The following is a 19,193-nucleotide window of genomic DNA, read 5'->3' as shown; positions in this document are numbered from 1 at the left end:
CGCTCTTTGGTTACAACCCTGCCCCCTCCCTCCTCCCAGGAAGAGAGAGGGGGGAAAATATTCGCCAGGGTTCTTATGCAGCTGCTTTCGCTACCGCTTCAGGAGGGGGAATATGTTAAGCAGCGTTTTCGTATTTTGGAGTGAGCGAACGTGCGAGTTTGGGAGCCAGACAGAGACGTGGAGGGAGAGAAACAAAGAGCCGAGGCGAGAAATGAGCAGCCGTCTCTGTCTCCCTCTCGTCCTGCCTTCGAGCTGGGGAGAAATGTGATGCAATCCCGATGCTGAAGGTATCATCTCAGATGCAGCTTTGCAATGGCTGGTACCGCAGCAGCGTCCTGATCTGCTAAAACTCTCACCCTCGCTCCTGATGGCTCCCCCCTCCCCCCCCCCCCTTTTTTTTTGGGAGTTGCTGTTGAGGAGGACTTGGAACAAATGAGCCTCAAATACTGGGGAGATTTCAGAGATTTCCTTCGCATTTCTCTTCAGAGCATCTATATCCCCCATCCAAGGCAAGTGGGAATCTCCAGCAGCTTCCCAAACGGCTTCCAGACTTTATCTGACTGGTTTCAGTAGTTGACCCCCAGCCTATCTTTTATACAGTAAACCAGTGCAAGCGTTTTACTGTCAAACGGTATAAATGCAAAGAGTTGCAAACCCAGACCGACGCGCGAGCAAGACCCCCGCCATGTAATGCCCCGTCTTGTGGGGCTCAAGAACCGAGGAAACCAAGCCTTGCAGGCTCCCCCCCGTTATTGAGTCCCTGCTCGCCTGGGCGGCAAGCCGCTCTCTCCCTGAAAAAAGCGCTTTGGTCCGGCTGCACCGGTAGGATCCCCTCCGCCCCCGTCCCTCGTCACAGGGCCAGATCCTGCCCTGCTGCTCTGCTCTTGCTCCCTCCAATGAAGAGATGCTGGGGTGGACAAACCAAAGCAAGGAGCTGAGGGGCTCAGAGGAGACCTGAAAGGGCACCATTTCACTGCAAAGGTTTGGCGGTTGCAGCCGCCGCACGCCGGGCAACCTCCCCCCGCCCCAGCCCAAAACCCCACAGCAGCTTTGTGCTTGCTTGAAAGTATGGGCAAGTGTGAAAAAGCATCCTTTCTCCCCCATTTTTTTAATCTGGAAGAGCTGAGAAAACTGTAAGCAGGAAGGCTTCACAGTTTCTTTTTCTTTTTCTTTCTTTCTTTTTCTTTTCTTTTTTTTTTTCTTTTTTCTTTTTCTTTTCTTTTTTTTCCAGGGAGATCTGGTGCTTGAGTTTTAAGGAAGAAAAACAATTAGATTTTGGGGAAGCTGTTTGTTTACCATGGGCAGGAGCGTTTGCCAGAGGGTCTGGCTCTGGGAGGCGCTAAAATCCCACCCAGCAGAGTCCTAAGGAGCTTGCTCTGGGCTCCCCTTCCCTCACGCAGTTTTGGGGGCACTTGCTCTGTTTTCTCCCCACCAGCTTGCTGCTGGGGCAGGAGTCCAGCAGCTCCAGACCATCGGATGCTCACATCTTATCCTGAGCGGATGCAAAAGCTGACCAAGACTGAAAGGGCTGATCTGGAAAGGAAGGATAAGGAGAGCAAAGCAAAAACAGGAGGAGTTCATCGCCAGCCCCAGGCATGGTGAGTGATGAGCCAGGTCTGGAGTGTGTCCAGGAGAGAGAGGCCGAGATGCAGGCTGAGCCTAACTGGGCCTCATGGGCTGTGGTGGAGGGCCAGTTTGGGCTACCTGGGGCAACTGTGGCCCTTGGGGAGTTCCCCACCATTTCCACTAAGGTCTGGCTTCCTAAGACCCTTGTTACAGGCTGGCGTCACCACTGCAAAGTGTCCCGAAGCAGCTGGGAAAAATTCAGGGTGCGAGGGCAAGGGGTAGAGCTGGAGGACAAGCAACTTGAAACATCACGAGTCCTCTTCTGACTCCCATCGCTGAAGATACAAGAATCATCACCAGCACCAGGCTTTTGCAGCAGGGGTATTCCCTGGGGAATATCAGGAGACAGGGACACTCTGGGACAGGGATTCCTGCGACAGGAATGTTCTGGGGCATGGATGCACTCGGACAGGGATGTGCTGAGACAACGATGCTCTAGGACATAGATACTCTGGGACACGGATGCTCTGGGAGAGGCATGTGCTGGGATGAGGATGCCTATGACAGAGATGTGCTGGGACAGGGATGTGCTGGGAGAGGGATGTGCTGGGTCAAGGATGTTCTGGGAGAGGGATGCACTGGGACATGCTCTGGCTGCTGGAGGAAGGAGGCTGGCAGCAGCAGGGGCCATTGGTTAGCATCAGAGCTGGTAACAAGCTGGTTTTGTTTCAGCCTGCTGGCGAGGGCCCCAACCACCTCCCCTGCACGGTGTGAGCCAAACCACAGACACAACTTTCTGCCGATGAGACGGAAATTCACCGGAAGGGCAATCAGCAAAAACCTTGAAACAACCTCGGAGGATGTATTGGGGCCGTGAACCCGGCAGAGCTCCCATTCAGGCAGCAGGTTGGTGCCCCTGGCCCCGGGCCAGGAGCAAAGCCCCTTCCAGCGCTGCCAGGCTCACCACAACAGGCTCTGGGAAGCACTTCGGTCAGGCTCTGGAGCGAATGGGTGGAGGAGGAGAGCAGCCTGCAGGGCGCAGCAGTGCCCCAGACCTTCCCTTGGAGCAGCCAGATGTGGCCACCTCTCTGCAAGTGTCCCCTGGCACAAGGACCACTATGATACTGTAACAACAAGGCTGCTGAGGATCGCCTAGCTTTGATTTTGAGTCTCCAGAGCCATTCTAAAAGTACTAAGCTGGCCCTTTTTAAATATACTAATTATTTCTCTGCTACCATTAACAAACTTGCAGCAACCTGACTGCCAACACTACAAGACTGATAAAACTCAGAGAAATTGGAGCTTGCAAAAATCTTGTCAGCAATGCTTTTATGGTGGCCTTTGTTTGACTTTGTTTTGGGTTTCTTTCCATACAAAATACATTTTTCATCTGGCTGCTGCTCTTTGTAATTATGAGCTGGTGGCAGAAAGCCAAAAGCCAAATCTGCTTTCAGATTTGAACATAGCACGTTCATGCCAAGGTAGGGTTTTACCCTTTGAAATGCTTTGTAATCAGTTAAGCAGCTTTTGCTCGTGTTGGACTTGTCTTCGTGTGGCAAGGGGCATGGCCTTGGTCCTGCAAACTCTAGTAAATAGTCTTTGCACGAAGACAGGCGCTCTGGGTGAGGCATCAGCAGCCCCAGTTTCTTTTCACACCCTGCACCTCCCACATTTCCTGCAGTGTCACTCTGGGGCCATTTTTGCATTTTCCAGTCACAGGATTAGTATTTTCTGCATTTTTCAATATGTGTTTTGCCTGGGGTGGTGGTGGTGGGAGGCTAGACACGCTTCCCTGGGGCACTTGCCCGTGGCACTGCAGTTCCCACGGCCTGGCTCATCTGGCACCACTGTGCAATCGATAATGCATTGAGAAAACCGTGTTTGTCTGCAGCTATTTTTTGCTGTTGGGAGTGTGCAAGTAGCTCAGAAGGGACTGCATTCTGCCTCCCAGGCTGTTCTCTCCAGCCCCGTCCTCAACCTGCTCCTTTCTCTTGAGAGCAGCTCTGGGAGATCCCATTAGCTTTTCAGGTCTTATTATCCATATGGCAGCAGTTGTTGAAGCTACCTGAGATGTTTGAAGCTTTTTGTTCCACCGAAACTCCTATGATGTGACTGGTTTCCCTGGACCAGGAAGAGTGGGGGAAAATTTGCCACAAGAAAAAGAGGAAGTGAGAGGACAGTGACAGCAAGGAAAAAGGTAAAAATCTCACCAGATAAATAAGTGTCACCTAAGTGGTGACTGTTGAGCTGCTAGACAGAAAAGCTAGTGGAAAAGAGCGAGCAAAGTGGAGGGTGCATACAAAGCCTTACAAAACCTTACAAAGCCAAAGCACATTTTCATGTGCAGAGAAAATGTGCGACAGCCAGCCTTGCAGCTTGGCAAGGGGTGCTGAAACGTGCTGAGGATGCCAGGGGAGGCAGGAGAGCAGCAACACCTTCCCCAGGCACTGCCAGAGCCACCATGGTGCGGCCAGGCACCGTGAGGGGCTTCAGGGCTCGCTGGCCTCAGCCTGCTCGGAGGTCTCTGTGCCTTCAGCTGTAAGCTGTTCTTCTGAGAAGAAAAGAGTCAGCCATAAAGAGGGGGGAAAAAAGGAGAAAGGGGAAAAAAAAAGACTCAGAAAAGATGCAAGGAGAGAGACAGAGTAACAGCAACCTGAGAGGGAAGGAAACAGCCACATTCTAAAAGCGAAAGCTTGCCCGAAGGTGAACTCAGAGAACTTGTGCAGCTCGTGAGACTTGGTGCTCCTTCACAACGAAACCCTTTGGCAGCTCCTGGTGCTGCGCGGTAAGTCCCAGGGGGCGATGCAGCTGTGCTCCAAGCATGGCAGCTGCCCAGCTGTGCTCCTGTCAGGGACACTACTCTCCTAGCAGGGACACGGCTGTCCTGGTGGGGACAGGGCTGTCCTAATGAAGACATGGTTCTCCTGGTGGAGACAGAGCTCTTCTGGTGGGGTCATGGCTCTCCTGGTGGGGATGCTGCTCTCCTGGTGGGGACATGGCTGTCCTGGTGGGAATGCAATTTTCCTGGTGAGGATGAGTCTATCCTGGTAGGGGCATGGCTGTCATGGTGGGGATGCTGCTTTCCTGATGTGGATGTTGCTTTCCTGGTGGGGATGGTGCTCTCCTGGTGGAGACACAGCTCTTCTAGTGGGGTCATGTCTGTCCTGGTGGGATGCTGCTTTCCTGGTGGGGATGTGGCTGTCCTGATGAGGACATGGTTGTCCTGGTGGGGACACTGCTTTCCTGGGTGGGGACATGCCTCGTGGCTGCACAGGACTGTGAGAGCTTGGGTGGGGGCAGGTCTGGAGAGTGGGACTGCAGGGGCTGACACAACTGCGAAGGCTACCTTCCAGGCACCACTGTAGGTGTTTGCTGCTCATTTTGGCCCAATGGGAAAGAGGATGTTCCACAGCACCCCTGCCACTCTCCAGAGGTGCCAGGCCCCCTCCCAGGGCCAGGGTGGTGGTGGGAGAGCTCTGGTTGCAATGGCAGTGCTGGAGCAGCAGAGCTGGCAGCATTTCTCTGAATGCCGCTGCGGCCAAGGTGATGGCCTCAGCCCTCCTTCCCCTGGCACAGGTGCTGGGCCACACATTCACATTGCTCGGGGGTCTCCATCTGGAGCTGCACAACAGCATGAGTAGCACCCCTTGCAGAGGCAACCCCCAAGGCATCGCCGGGAAGCTGCTGCTCCATGCCCTGGAAGACCTCTCATCGGACGATTTTAAAAGATTTCGGGACATGTTGGCACATGGAGACCTCCAGGGCCAAGCCAACATTCCCTTCGGGTGCCTGGAGAGCGCTGACCGGACTGACACGAAAAACCGCATGCTCGGTTTTTACGGCAGAGATGCTGCCCTGGATGTTGCTGTGACTGTGCTGGAGCAGATCCACCGCCGCGATGCTGCGGCCACGCTCAAGGAAGGCAGAAAGAAAGGTGGGAAAGCCGAGTCTGGATGCCTGGAAGGCGAAACCTGCCTGGGGAAGGGGAGTGGAAAGGCGGTGGAGCAGTGCAGCTTGAGCTCTGCAGAGATGTCATCCTTCCCTGCTGAGCCTGGGGATTTGGGGGAGGCCAGCAGGGTCTTTGCTGCTACCCACTAATGGCTTTGTGCAATTTCTCTTCCAGTCCTGGGGCCCTCTCCTCTACCGAGGTCGTCGGTACCAGGTAGACACTGTCAGAGCAAGTGTGCGGGTGCTGCTGCCGCTTACCCCACAGCCCCAGGGCTGCCAAGACTGAGGGTGGCCGGAACCAAACCAGGTGCTGCTGCTGAGGGGGCGGCTCGCTGGCCCCTTGTCTGAGCATCACCTGGAGGAGGTGGTGGTTGGCCCTCCTGAGCGGATGAGAGGGCTTCACAATGAGAGGGGTTGTAGGGGCTGCGGGTGGTGCAAAACCTGCTTTTTTTGGTTACAGTGTTTTTATCAGAAGGTTGACAGACATCACATGAAAAGTTTCCTGCAGTTCTGATGCGATCTGTCCCCATTTCAGATTACAGGAAAGATTACAAAAAGAAGATCCGGGAAGCTTACAGCACAATGAAAGATCAAAATGCTCGTGTCGGTGAGAGTGTGAGCCTGAACGCCAGGTACTCCAAGCTGGTGATTGTCAATAACCACCGAGATGAGGAGCAGCGGGAACATGAGATCATTGCCATGGGACGGAGGCACACGGAGATCTTGAAGGAGCAAGCCAGCTCCTGCATTGCCGTAGGCGACCTTTTTAAGCCCAGCCCTGACGGATTGACCCCCAAGGTTGTGGTGCTCCTCGGAGCAGCAGGCATTGGGAAGACGATGACTGCCAGGAAAATCATGTTGGACTGGGCATCAGACAAGGTATTTGTGGAGTTTGACTATGTTTTCTACATACACTGTCGGGAGGGCAACCTTCTCACCGGCGAGGCGAGCGTGGCTGACCTGATCACCAGCTGCTGTCGTGGTGGCTCTCCCCCACTCACTGAGATGCTGAGAAGCCCAGAGAAGCTCTTGTTTGTGATTGACGGCTTTGACGAGCTACGCTTTTCCTTCGATCGGCCCCAGGTGGACCTGTGCTCCGATTCCTTGGAAGAGAAGAGGCCAGTGGAAATCACCCTGAGCAGCCTGTTTCGGAAAACGGTTCTCCGCGAGTGCTCCCTGCTCATCACTACGCGGCCGGCTGCACTGCAGAAACTGGGCAACTGCCTGGAGGGCGAGCGCTACGCGGAAATCCTTGGCTTTTCCGAGGTAGAGAGGAAGGAGTATTTCCACAAGTTTTTCAAAAACGCGGAGCAGGCAGCCACAGTCTTTCAGTTTGTCCGAGAAAATGAAACCCTCTTCACCATGTGCCTCGTGCCCATTGTGTGCTGGATCATCTGTACTGTCATGAAGCAGCAGCTCAGCAAAAAGAAGGGTCTCGCACAAAACACAAAGACCATGACGGGAATTTACATTCTCTATCTCACTGCTCTGCTCCGTTCCCTGAGTGACAAGCTGAAGCAGAGCGTGCCCACGGTGCTGCGGAAACTTTGTTGCCTGGCTGCTGATGGGATTTGGAAGCAAAAAGTCCTGTTTGAGGAAGATGAGGTGCAGAGGTATGAACTGGACCAGAGAGAGGTCCTCCCGCTCCTCCTCAGTGAGCACATCTTCCAAAAAGACATTGACTGTGTTACCACCTACAGCTTCATCCACCTCAGCTTCCAGGAATTTTTCGCGGCTCTCTTTTATCTACTTGAAGATGAAGGAGAAACACAGAGGCTTCCAGGTGATCCTGTGAGGGACGTGAACAAGTTGCTGGAGAACTATGGCAGCTCAAGGAACTACTTCATGTTAACCGTACGGTTCCTGTTTGGCCTCTTAAATGAGGAACGAAGAAATGCTCTGGAGAAGGAAATCCAGTGTAAAATTTCACCAAAGGTTACACAAGAATTACTCATGTGGCTTCAGAAAAGCCAAAAAAACACCTTAGCTGTTCTCACACAGGAGATTACAGTGATCCGGGAGATGGAGGTCTGTCACTGTTTATATGAAATCCAAGACGAGCGTTTTGTGACAGGTGCTTTGGATCGCTTCACAGGAATGTATCTCCGAGGGGTCAGTCTTAACCAGTTTGATCAAATTGTCCTTTCATTCAGTATAAAAAACTTCCCCAAGCTGGAGTCGCTCGATCTGGGACATTGCTCCTTTATGTGGGACAGCCCCGAGGATTACACAGGCCTGCAGCCGGCAAAGCGAGTGCACTGGTATGTAAGACCCAGAATCGCAAACTGGCAAATTCCCTTCAAGCTGAAAGAGTCTTGGTAACCCAGGAATGGCTGGATGAGCCCTCCCCGAGCTAAGCTGCTCTCCCACCATGCAGTGCCCTCGGTGGGAGCTGTTAGGGGCTACGTTTGACCATTTTGGACCCTTGCAAGGATGGGGGCTCTGCCTAGCTGCAGCGATTGCCCAGGACAGAGAGTCTTCCTGCAAGGGGCACAAGCACTGGCCTCTCTGCGCACAGCAAGGCAACAAAACCTGCCACGATTTTTGCTTTCTTGGTGCCAACCTCTTTCCCATAGCAGTTCATGGAAGGAGCTCACCCTCTTCAGAGGTGCCTGCCATGTGTGCTCAGTGCTGCCTGCTCCTTTCCCCCTCATCCTGGTGTGCTAGCGCTGGATAGCGCTTGAGGCAGGGAAAGCCCTGGGCAAGGCAGGGCACGGGGATCGGCACTGGCACCCTTATATCCCTCTGGGGCAGAGCTATGCAGGACTGAGCGTGTGCCCAGCCAAGAGATGTTGCCAAACCGGCTGGCCATGCTGGCCACATGTGGCCGCTGGCCACGACTCTGCCAGAAACCATCTGTAGGTTTTGCCAAGGGGCCCAAGGGGCTGCTTTTACAGTTGTGAGCTTGAAATGCAATCAGCGGCCAAGGAGCAATATTTAAAGCATTTTTTTGTTTGTAGGGAAAAACAGCAGGAGGAAGGCAAGGATTCGCCCATCCACCTGCTCTGTGAAGCGTTGGAAAAGTCAGGCTGTAAATTAAAGACACTAAGGTAATAGCTCATTCCTGTCAGCCAGCCAAGGGGAACAAGCAAACCCCAGTCTTTTTACTGCCTGGAGTGAGACTCACATCTTAGAAGAGTTGCTGTGGGCAAGCTGCTGGCTGGCCAGGACTCCGCACTGTGCCGGGAGGATAACCCCACGCTACCGCGATGCATGGCACAGTGGGAGAGGCTGGTCCCCTGTTTCCCAGGGGCCATCCTTGAAGCGTAACCTGGTTTCTGGACACTGTCAGTGATGGCCATGTCGAAGAGGGGTCGGCCTGTGTTTCCACGGGTCAGGGGAGCTGTGCTGAGCCCTGTGGCTCCTCTCCGCCTCTCTCTTTGCAGGTTTGATCGGTGTCAACTCACAGACGCCTGCTGCGGGGCTCTCGCCTCTGTCCTCAGAGCAAAAAGCACCCTGACAGAGCTGGACCTGGGTGGGAATGAAGAGCTGAGGGATGGAGGCTTGAAGCTGCTGTGTGAGGGCCTGAACCACGCCGCCTGCCAGGTGCATACGCTGCGGTAAGGGATGCGGTGCTCCTTCCTGCACCTCCTCGGCTGCCTCGCGGGCAATGAGGCTTGGGGCCGGGGTGAACACAACTGTCTGCCCAAGGTTACCGCTTGCCCTGTGCCCAGTCTGCCCCGTGGCACAGCAGGACGGGTCTGCACGTTAACTGAGAGGTGGCAGGACCATTTCTCTCTTCATACGAGACAGGAAGAGGAAGAAAAAAAGGGTTGAGAAAGAGCCAGTCACTCTTGCTGCCTTTGCTGAAGACAGCTTGAGACAAGACAGACCCGTTCCCTTATTTGCCCCTTACTATTGCCTTTCCTGTTAATATAATTTGATTTCACATTTTAAAAATGAGTCTCCCACATGGCGACACTGACGTTGGCCTTAGGTCAGATTCAACTGCCTACATATTTTATGTGCAATGCATAACTGTTCGTCATCAACACTTTTGAAATGTAAAGAAAAGAAATGCCAGTTTTACTAGAGCACTGTGGGAAAGGAGGCTATAACCCATGCTAAGTGCCTAGGTCAGACAGAAAAGTTATAGCAGAGGGTCTTCATTACTGTCTCCATTGCCTGCTTGTTAGGGCTTTGGCATCTCTGTCCCCCACAGGCACTTTCTCCGCAGGCTCTTGCTCTGCCGCCGCAGGTGTTTTCAGGCCCCGGTGAGTCCAGGCAGGGCAGGGTAGGCCACACACCGTTGAGAAATATACACCATCTGCAGAGGTGACTTATGCTGTGGAGCACCAGTCTTCTTGGGGAAAGGATGAACTGGCCCCTAGTGGTGCCCACCTATTTGTTTCAGTATTGGTTTAGGCCAGAGGCTTGGAGGGAATCTCTTTGAGACTTCAGAAGTGTGGTGGATTAAGCATGTCCATTCTGACAAGACGGTGTGACCTCAGACTTTTACTCTAGGGCTAAATGGATATGCTTTGGTTGCTTTATCCTTCCGTGTCGGCACTACAGCGTAATGTGATTGCTGCTAGGTTTTGCCTTGTGGCTGCATGTCGGCATTTTGTCACTTGTAGTCTGGAGATTTGCATTGTATTTCCCACTTTGGAGGGAGTTTGAGGTGTTCTCAGCATCATTGACCCTGGAGCCTTGGGAGCAAGGAAATTCACCAAATGGTTGACTGTATGTTCCTGCACAGCCTGAGCCTGCCTTTGGAAAGGGATCTGCAGAGGCAGAGAACAGCAAGGTGCCCCCTCTCTTTTCCAACACTATCTCCCCTTTAGCGCCAGAGCCACTGCAGAAGCCACTTCCGCACCCACAGGCAGCCTGGGGTCAGATGCGCCATGACCTTCAGCCTCACAGGTTTTAGCTTCTTTATACGAATTGAGCATATGCTTCACTTTCCGTTTGCATGGGGCCCTTTTCTCAGTATTGGGGGAGGGAGGCGTGATGGTGTAACAGAAGATGCAGTCCTTGCAATGGAGGTCTCAAACGGAAGGTTCTTTGGTAGGAGGCCAGCAGGTCGAGGGAGGTGATCCTGCCCCTCTACTCAGCCCTGGGGAGGCCTCATCTCGAGTACTGTGTCCACTTCTGGGCTCCCCAGCACAAGACAAACATGGAGCTACTGGAGAGAGTCCAGCGTAGGGCTAGGAGGATGACCAAAGCACTGGAGCATCTGCCCTATGAGGAACAGCTGTGAGAGCTGGGCCTGTTCAGCCTGGGGAAGAGAAGACTGAGGGGGGATCTTATCAATGTGTATAAGTACCTGAAGGGAGGGTGTCAGGGGGTGGGGCCAAACTCTTTTCAGTTGTCCCATGTGACAGGACAAGAGGCAATGGGCAAAAACTGAACCACAGGAAGTTCCGCCTGAACGTGATGGGGAATTTCTTCACTGTGAGAGTGACAGGGCACTGGAACAGGTTGCCCAGAGAGGTGGTGGAGTCTCCTTCTCTGGAGATCTTCAAAGCCTGCCCGGATGCAACCCTGTCTAACGTGCTCTAGGTGACTCTGCTGAGCAGGGGGGTTGGACTAGATGATCTCCAGAGGTCCCTTCCAACCTTACCGATTCTATGATTCTATGAGGCAGAGGAATTGTCATCATTTTTAGCTGAAATGGCTGCTTAGCTGTCTGTTCTGACCTGCCATAGGGAGGACTGACACCAGTGGTCTTGGAAGGCGGAAAGGGTTGGTGACAGGGATGAAGCGCCCACGAGAGTCTCTGCTCAGCCAGGCAACCCTACCGCTCCTCTCTCCCGCAGGCTCGGCTGTTGCAACCTCACAGCTGCCAGCTGCAAGGACCTCGCCACCGTGCTCAGTGCCACACCAAGCCTGGCCCACCTAGACCTCAGTGACAACCCCTTGGCTGACAGCGGGGTGCAGGAGCTGTGCAGGGGACTAACACAACCCAGCTGCAGGGTGCAGAAGCTCTGGTACTGTACACTGGGCTTGCAGGTTTGCTCCGCGGGGATGAAGCAGGTGAGGGCAGTGGGGGCAATGCGGCTGGGTGTGTAGGGTGCTGATCTGGGAATGGTCATCCCTTGCTGTGCCTGGGTGAGCGAGCCTGCTGTGTTGCATCCCTCCCTGCCTGCCTTAGGTGTACTAGCAAGTCAGCACGACCTTCAGGTTCATAAAGCAGTCAGAGGTGTTTGGAGATAAGCTGTCAGGAGATAAAGCCTTGTGTAGGCATTGCATTTACTGCATGTTCCCCACACAGGCTGTGGCAGTGTCACCTGACGGAGGCATGCTGTGGGGCTCTCGCCATGGCACTCCGCATGAACTCGAGCCTGACGGAGCTGCACCTGGGGAACAACGAGCTGGGGGACAGAGGTGTGCAACAGCTGTGTGAGAGCCTGCAGGATGCTGCCTGCCGGGTGCAGATGCTGAGGTGAGGGGCTCCTCTGGGTGCTCCCTGAGGGTCATGAGTTGTGGGCACTGTCCGGTGGACCCCAAGAATGTCTGCAGGCAAGATATCCACAAGTTAAAAATATAAAGCAATTACTGTCTAGCACTCAGAGGAGATGGCAAAGATTTAATAGGCTCTTTGGCATACTGTAGTACGCTTGCTGTCCTCTTAAGACACCCAAACAGTCTTTGCTGGCCATGCATGCATCTGTCAGCAAGGGACAGGTTTACTTGCTGAGATGATGTCTTTCACCAGTACCATCAGCACTGACAACTCTGGGGTTCCCAACTAGATTTTATACATTTCTGTGTGGATCGTTTTGCCTTGTGAGCTACTAATGAGTCCTATCTCAGCAGTCCTATGAGCATAGGCAGCAGAAAGCCAGACAGGGGAAATGGCTGCGGAGGGTTGCACAGCAAGAGCGAGTAGCAGTGCCCAGCGGTGTGGCAATACTCTGCCACACTAAAAGTGGGGTCAGCAGCATTTCCCAGGGCTCAGGCAACATCTCTCTCATCTGCACTGCTCTGGGAAAAGGTGCCCAGTCTTGACAGGTGGATGCACTAACAGGGGCTAGCGGTCACCACCATTGCTTCAGTGTGGTCTTCAGGAGGGAGACAGGTGATGCAGCCCTTCTGTTTGGCAGCTTTTTTTTTTAAAGGTGAATGATACTGAGCCTTTTATCGCAAGCAAAGCGAGGGAGCTGCAGTGCCAGGGGTACTGAGATGTTCTCCTCGCCAGCTGTGGAGTGAGCATGCAGTGAGCATAGCTGAGGGCTGTGGGCATTACCCATGCGGAGAGCTGGCATGATGGGTTGCCAGAGTGGCTGTGAAAGTGTCACCTGCGGCTTTTTAGAGAGACATGGTGGGATAGCTCACATGATTGGAATGCTGTCATGGATGGCTATGTGCTTTTTAGGAAAGACAGGCCAGGAAGGCGAGGTGGTGGAGTTGCTCTTTATGTGAGAGAGCAACTGGAATGCATCGAGCTCTGCCTAGGGGTGGAGGAGGAGGCAGTTGAGAGCTTATGGGTGAAGATTAAAGGGCAGGCTAACATGGGGGACGCTGCTGTGGGTGTCTACTACAGGCCACCTGACCAGGAAGAGGAAGCTGATGAGGCCTCCTACAGGCAACTGGAAGTAGCCTCATGATCACAGGCGCTAGTTCTCATGGGGGACTTCGACCACCCTCATATCTGCTGGAGGGACTGCACAGCAAGGCACAAACAGTCCAGGAGGCTCCTGCAATGCATCGATGATAACTTCTTGTCACAAATGGTGGAGGAGCCTACGAGGAAGGGCGTCCTGCTGGACCTTGTCCTTACCAACAGAGAGGGACTGGTTAGAGGTGTGAAGGTTGGGGGCTGGCTTGGCTGCAGTGACCATGAGATGGTGGAGTTCAGGATCCTGCAGGAAAGAAATAAGGCAACAAGCAGGATTGCAGCCCTGGACTTCAGGAGAGCGGACTTCGGGCTCTTCAGAGACCTACTTGGAGGAATCTCATGGGTTAAGGCCCTAGAAGGAAGGGGGGTCAAGGAGAGCAGGTTGCTATTCAAACATTACTTCCTCCAAGCTCAAGAGCGGTGCATCCCAAGGAGAAAGAAGTCCAGCAAAGGGGGCAGGAGACCTGCATGGGCGAGCAAGGAGCTCTTGGCCAAATTCAGACAGAAGAAGAAAGTACATAGACTGTTGAAGAGGGGACAGGCTATTTGGGAGGATTATAGGAATGCTGTCAGCGTACGTAGAGATGTGGTGAGGAAGGCTAAGGCCATGTTGGAATTGAGTCTGGCAAGGGATGTCAAGGACAATAGGAAGGGATTCTTCAAATACATCAACAGCAAGAGGAGGACTAGGGAAAATGTGGGCCCGCTGCTGAATGGGGCAGGGGCCCTGGTGACAAGGGATACAGAGAAGGCAGAATTACTGAATGCCTTCTTTGCTTCAGTCTTCACTGCTAAGGGCAGCCCTCATGAATCCCAGAGCCTGGAGACAAGGGAGAAAGTCTGGAGAAGGGAAGACTTTCCTTTGGTTGAGGAGAATAGGATTAGAGACCTTCTAGGCAGGCTACACATCCACAAATCCATGGGCCCAAATGGGATGCACCCACAAGTACTGAGGGAGCTGGCGGATGTTGTTGCCAGGCCGCTCTCCGTCATCTTTGAAAGGTCCTGGAGAACTGGAGAGGTGCCTGAGGACTGGAAGAAAGCCAGTGTCACTCCTGTCTTCAAAAAGGGCAAGAAGCAGGACCCAGGCAACTAAGGCTGGTCAGCCTCACCTCCATCCCTGGAAAGGTGATGGAACAGCTCATTCTGGATGTCATCTCTAAGGTTGTAGAGGAAAAGAAGGTGATCAGGAGTAGTCAGCATGGATTCACCAAGGGGAAATCCTGCTTGACCAATCTGGTAGCCTTCTATGATGGAATGACTGTCTGGGTAGATGAGGGGAGAGCAGTGGATGTTGTCCACCTTGACTTCAGCAAGGCTTTTGACACTGTCTCCCATAACACCCTCCTAGAGAAGCTCAGGAAGGGTGGGTTAGACGAGCGGACAGTGAGGTGGATTGAGAGCTGGCTGAAAGGCAGAGCTCAGAGGGTTGTCATCAGTGGCGTGGAGTCTAGTTGGAGGCCTCTGGCTAGTGGAGTCCCTCAGGGCTCAGTACTGGGTCCCATCCTGTTCCACTTATTAATCAATGACCTGGATGAGGGGACGAAGTGCCTCCTCAGCAAGTTTGCTGATGATACCAAGCTGGGAAGAGTGGCTGACACACCTGAGGGCTGTGCTGCCATTCAGAGAGACCTGGACAGGCTGGAGAGTCGGGCGCAGAGGAACCTCCTGAGGTTCAACAAGGGCAAGTGCAGGGTCCTGCACCTAGGGAGGAATAACCCCATGCACCAGTACAAGCTGGGGGCTGACCTTCTGGAAAGCAGCTCTGCAGAGAAGGACCTGGGAGTGCTGGTGGATGACAAGTTGACCATGAGCCAGCAATGTGCCCTTGTGGCCAGGAAGGCCAATGGTATCCTGGGGTGCATTAGGAAGAGCATTGCCAGCAGGTCGAGGGAGGTGATCCTGCCCCTCTACTCAGCCCTGGGGAGGCCTCATCTCGAGTACTGTGTCCACTTCTGGGCTCCCCAGCACAAGACAAACATGGAGCTACTGGAGAGAGTCCAGCGTAGGGCTAGGAGGATGACCAGAGCACTGGAGCATCTGCCCTATGAGGAACAGCTGTGAGAGCTGGGCCTGTTTAGCCTGGAGAAGAGAAGACTGAGGGGGGATCTTATCAATGTGTATAAGTACCTGAAGGGAGAGTGTCAGGGGGATGGGGACAAACTCTTTTCAGTTGTCCCATGTGACAGGACAAGAGGCAATGGGCAAAAATTGAACCACAGGAAGTTCCGCCTGAACGTGATGGGGAATTTCTTCACTGTGAGAGTGACAGGGCACTGGAACAGGTTGCCCAGAGAGGTGGTGGAGTCTCCTTCTCTGGAGATCTTCAAAGCCTGCCTGGATGCAACCCTGTGTAACGTGCTCTAGGAGACTCTGCTGAGCAGGGGGGTTGGACTAGATGATCTCCAGAGGTCCCTTCCAACCTTACTTATTCTGTGATTTTCTATGTGTTCCCCACACAGGCTGTGGCAGTGTCGCCTGACGGAGGCATGCTGTGGGGCTCTCGCCATGGCACTCCGCATGAACTCGAGCCTGACGGAGCTGCACCTGGGGGACAACGAGCTGGGGGACGGAGGCGTGCGACAGCTGTGTGAGAGCCTGCAGGATGCTGCCTGCCGGGTGCAGATGCTGAGGTGAGGGGCTCCTCTGGGTGCTCCCCATGTGCAGTGAGCCCCTGGGGACAGGAAGATCTCTCTATAAGGACCTGCTGCTACTCACCTGTGCTTCCCCAAAAGCCAGTCACTGTTCCTCTCTGGAGGCAGTTTGGGCTTTTTTGAATGATCACCAAGGGTCTCTGAAAGTGGGGTGTTTGCAGCTTAAAAATAGAAAGAAAGTATTTCCTGGCTAGCACTCAGAGGAGATAGCTAGGATTTAATGTGCTCCTAGATGATCATCACCGCAACGACAGTTGGATATGGCACCAAACAAAATTTTCAGGTGCATGTAGCTAGACATTTTCCCCATAAAGACCAGTCTGATAATATTTCATAGCTTTGAGAAATAATCACAGGGCATCCCAGTCAAGGGGAGACCAAATTCTGCTCATGCCCATCTGCAGAGATGTTCCCCATCCTGGGGACATTATAGCCAGCTTGGAGCAAGGCGCTGGGGCAAGCTCCCCTGCTGATTTCTTCCAGGCACATTGAGGACCAGAAGGTGACTGGAAACCTCCAGGCGCTGCCTCCTTGCTGGCTCTGGGGTAGATGCATAGACACTGAGAGTGAGCTTTCTGGTTGTGAAGGACTGCACATGCCAGCACAGCTAGGAGACCCCTTTTGCCATTCTTCAAACTTCTCTTTGGCAGCCTGTGGCAGTGCCGGCTCACAGGTGCCTGCTGTGCAGACCTCGCCACTGTGCTCAGTGCCAGCCAGAGCCTGGTGCACCTGGACCTGAGTGAGAATGACCTGGGAGACAGCGGCATGCTGCTGCTCTGTGAGGGACTCAAACATCCCACCTGCCTCCTGCAGAGACTCTGGTAAGGGACATTCAGCTCTGGGGCTGCAGGATGGTTCCCTCTGGGGACAGACACAAACCAAGTATGACGTGGGCCTCCATCCTGCCAGGCCAGTGCTCCTGGGTGCTCCTAACCTGCCCTAGGAGGCCGAAGAATGTTTTCTGCAAAGCTATTGCTGCTCTTCACACCCTTTTCTGCAGGTACCTTGGTACCAGGGGCCAAACACACCTTGGGTGCTGACTGGTTCAGTCTGGAGAGCATTGCGTTGGCAGCTGGAGCTGCTGCTGCCTCCTGCCAGCTAGCAGGGACCAGCCCTGTTATTCTCCCCTCAGATCAACCAGCTGCTCATTTCTGGAATTGGCATGATTATATCTGCCTCCTTTCTAAAGCGGTTGGTAATGTTTTGGGAAAAACTGCTAAGGCAAGAAAAATGGTTGGATGCATTTTATCTGCCCTGATGCGAGCAGAGATGGCTGTTTCTTGGGACTGCACCTTTCTCCCCACCAGCCTGGTGGGCAGAGGCAAGGCACAGGGTGGTCATGCCAGCACCGGGGAGGAGCAGGACACCCAGGAGCCTGCTGGGATGGGGCTCTGTGGATTAGCCCCCACCTCAGTTTCCCCTGTGCTCTGTGCTTGCTGAAACAGAAGAAGCTGGCTAGAATAAACAACGCCATAAAGCAATGCTGGCTGCCTTTTTTGTCCTTTTTTGCTTCTGGCTGTGCAGTGCTGTGGCTAACAGGCAATAGTGTGGGTAGATGTAACCACTCCGCTTTTCTTCTCCTCTCCCCAGGCTGAACAAATCTGGATTAAGTGAAGAAATGCTGCAGAATCTGGCTGCTCTGAAAGAAATAAAGCCCAGTCTAAATATAGGGTATGCTTAACGAGCAGAATTCCCTTCAGCAAGCGGCTCTGGCATGGTGGATTGCTGACTGCACTTGCACACGGGTTAAGAGGAGATCAGGAGTCCGGGAAATGCTTCTTCTGCTTAAAAGAGGGCCTTTTAATGCTGAAAGCACTTTTCAAAATGTAGGGCCAGGGTCTGGCTGCACAGCCTCAGGGCCAATCCTTCTGTGGAGGAATTAGCACTGAGCCTGAGAGCTGTTCATGCATTACAGGTGCAGATAGCACCTCCCCAAGGTCCTGTGTAGGTGGGAAGGAACAGAGGGCTAAGGAAACTAATGTAAGGATGTAGGAAACTGGGATGAGGCAATGGATGAGTGTGTGAAACTTCCACTTTTGGTCTCCTACTGTTGAGAGTGCCCCAATACAGCATAAACAAGCCTTGGATAAAGAGAAGTTTTCTTCAGCTTGCATGATTCATTCACTGTGACTTGTACGTTGATGGAGGTTTCTGTATTTCTGTCTGATTCTGTAATTCCCAGGAAGGTCTTTCGATTTCTGTTTTGGACATATATTTGTTGTAGAGAATGTCTGTGTTAATTATACCAATGTCAAATAAAGATCCAGTCCCAAGAATCCCTACGCACTGTGAAATTCCATTCCTTCTTGCAGTCAGGGGCAATGCTCCAGGACTCTCCTAGGGCTCAGCAGCAAGGCAACCTGCAGGGATGCTCCCCAAGGAATAGTCCATGGATCCAGTTTCTCTTCCCACTACCAGCAAACCTTGTTTGTGCAGCCAGGCAGCTGTAGTCAGCTCTCTAAATGAGCACTTAACCTTTGTCTCCCGTGTCTGCAAGGCACAGAAGTCATACCAGCTATGGCTGATAAGGCAACTCACTATGCTAGGGACTGAGGGACGGAGGCCGGCTGGTAGGAGCAGCTGGTCTGTGCTAGGGAGCTTGTTCAGACCCCTGGAGGGAGAGCTGTGTGCAAACCTGCCACCTGAGGCCAGGCTCTGCCTCCTGAACAGCACATGGAAATGGCTCTAGAGAGGCCCACTAGCTCACTCAGGGTGTGCAAGAACAGCACCCAAGGGTTTGAAGAGCGTAGGCAGTCACACTGCAATTCTTGCATATGGTCCCAGGGCTGGTTACCTCAACAGCACAGCTGAAGCCTGAGACTGACATCTCATCCTCATCACTAGCATTTACGTTCTTTGCTTTCATCATCTTGCCATCAACTCATCAGTATCCTCATCCTGTCATCTTTGCATCACCTTGACATTGTCTCACCGTGGTCTTTGTGTCATCTCGACTCACCAAATCACGAGCATCATCATTGTCTTCGTACCATCTCATCAACATCTTTGCATTGCCTTATCATCACCATCAACTCATCTGCATCTTCTTCTCACCATGGTGTTATCATTAACTGTTTGTTGCTTGATCATCTCATTGTAATCCTCACCGTCATCTGATTGTCAACAAGTCACCCTCACCTCATTGTCTGATCATCATGTCATTATCCTCTCATCATCTTTTCATTGTTGTCTCACCAACATCTTATCATCTACTCTTTTTGTGTCACATTTTTGATGTTGTCTCCTTGCCATTTTGTTTTTGTCTCCTCATCCCTTTGGCAGAGTCTCATTTGAGCTTGCCTCAGCATTACATCATCATCTGGTCTTTTTGTTATTGCATTATCATCTCGTTTTATCTTTATCTCATTCTCAACTGAAGTGACCTCCCATTGTCTTTGACTTGTCTCACCTATGTGGTCCTTGACTCATCTTGCTGTCGCTGTTGACACATCTCATTGTCATCT

At 52.9% G+C, this 19,193-nt stretch overlaps 1 protein-coding gene across 1 annotated transcript; it reads left to right on the top strand.

The window, feature by feature from the left end:
- The first annotated feature begins 5,304 nt into the window (after positions 1–5,304).
- On the top strand, positions 5,305–17,410 carry NLRP6 (NLR family pyrin domain containing 6). The gene is made up of 8 exons (XM_062576374.1): positions 5,305–5,500; positions 6,050–7,775; positions 8,901–9,074; positions 11,274–11,444; positions 11,729–11,899; positions 15,538–15,708; positions 16,380–16,550; positions 17,320–17,410. Exons 1-8 carry the CDS (start codon positions 5,305–5,307, stop codon positions 17,408–17,410), a joined length of 2,871 nt encoding a protein of 956 aa, XP_062432358.1.
- The last annotated feature ends 1,783 nt before the right edge of the window (positions 17,411–19,193 follow it).

The sequence above is a fragment of the Rhea pennata genome, chromosome 5, assembly GCF_028389875.1.
Source record: "Rhea pennata isolate bPtePen1 chromosome 5, bPtePen1.pri, whole genome shotgun sequence".
In the NCBI taxonomy this organism is placed as follows: Eukaryota; Metazoa; Chordata; class Aves; order Rheiformes; family Rheidae; genus Rhea; species Rhea pennata.
This window is presented reverse-complemented; position numbering and strand designations above follow the sequence as displayed.

Coding starts and splice junctions, on each gene's coding strand:
- NLRP6 (XM_062576374.1), top strand. CDS start 5,305: ATGTTGGCACATGGAGACCTCCAGGGCCAAGCCAACATTCCCTTCGGG. Junction 5,501..6,049: donor CAAGGAAGGCAGAAAGAAAG/GTGGGAAAGCCG, acceptor TCCCCATTTCAG/ATTACAGGAAAGATTACAAA. Junction 11,445..11,728: donor TGCAGGGTGCAGAAGCTCTG/GTACTGTACACT, acceptor TTCCCCACACAG/GCTGTGGCAGTGTCACCTGA.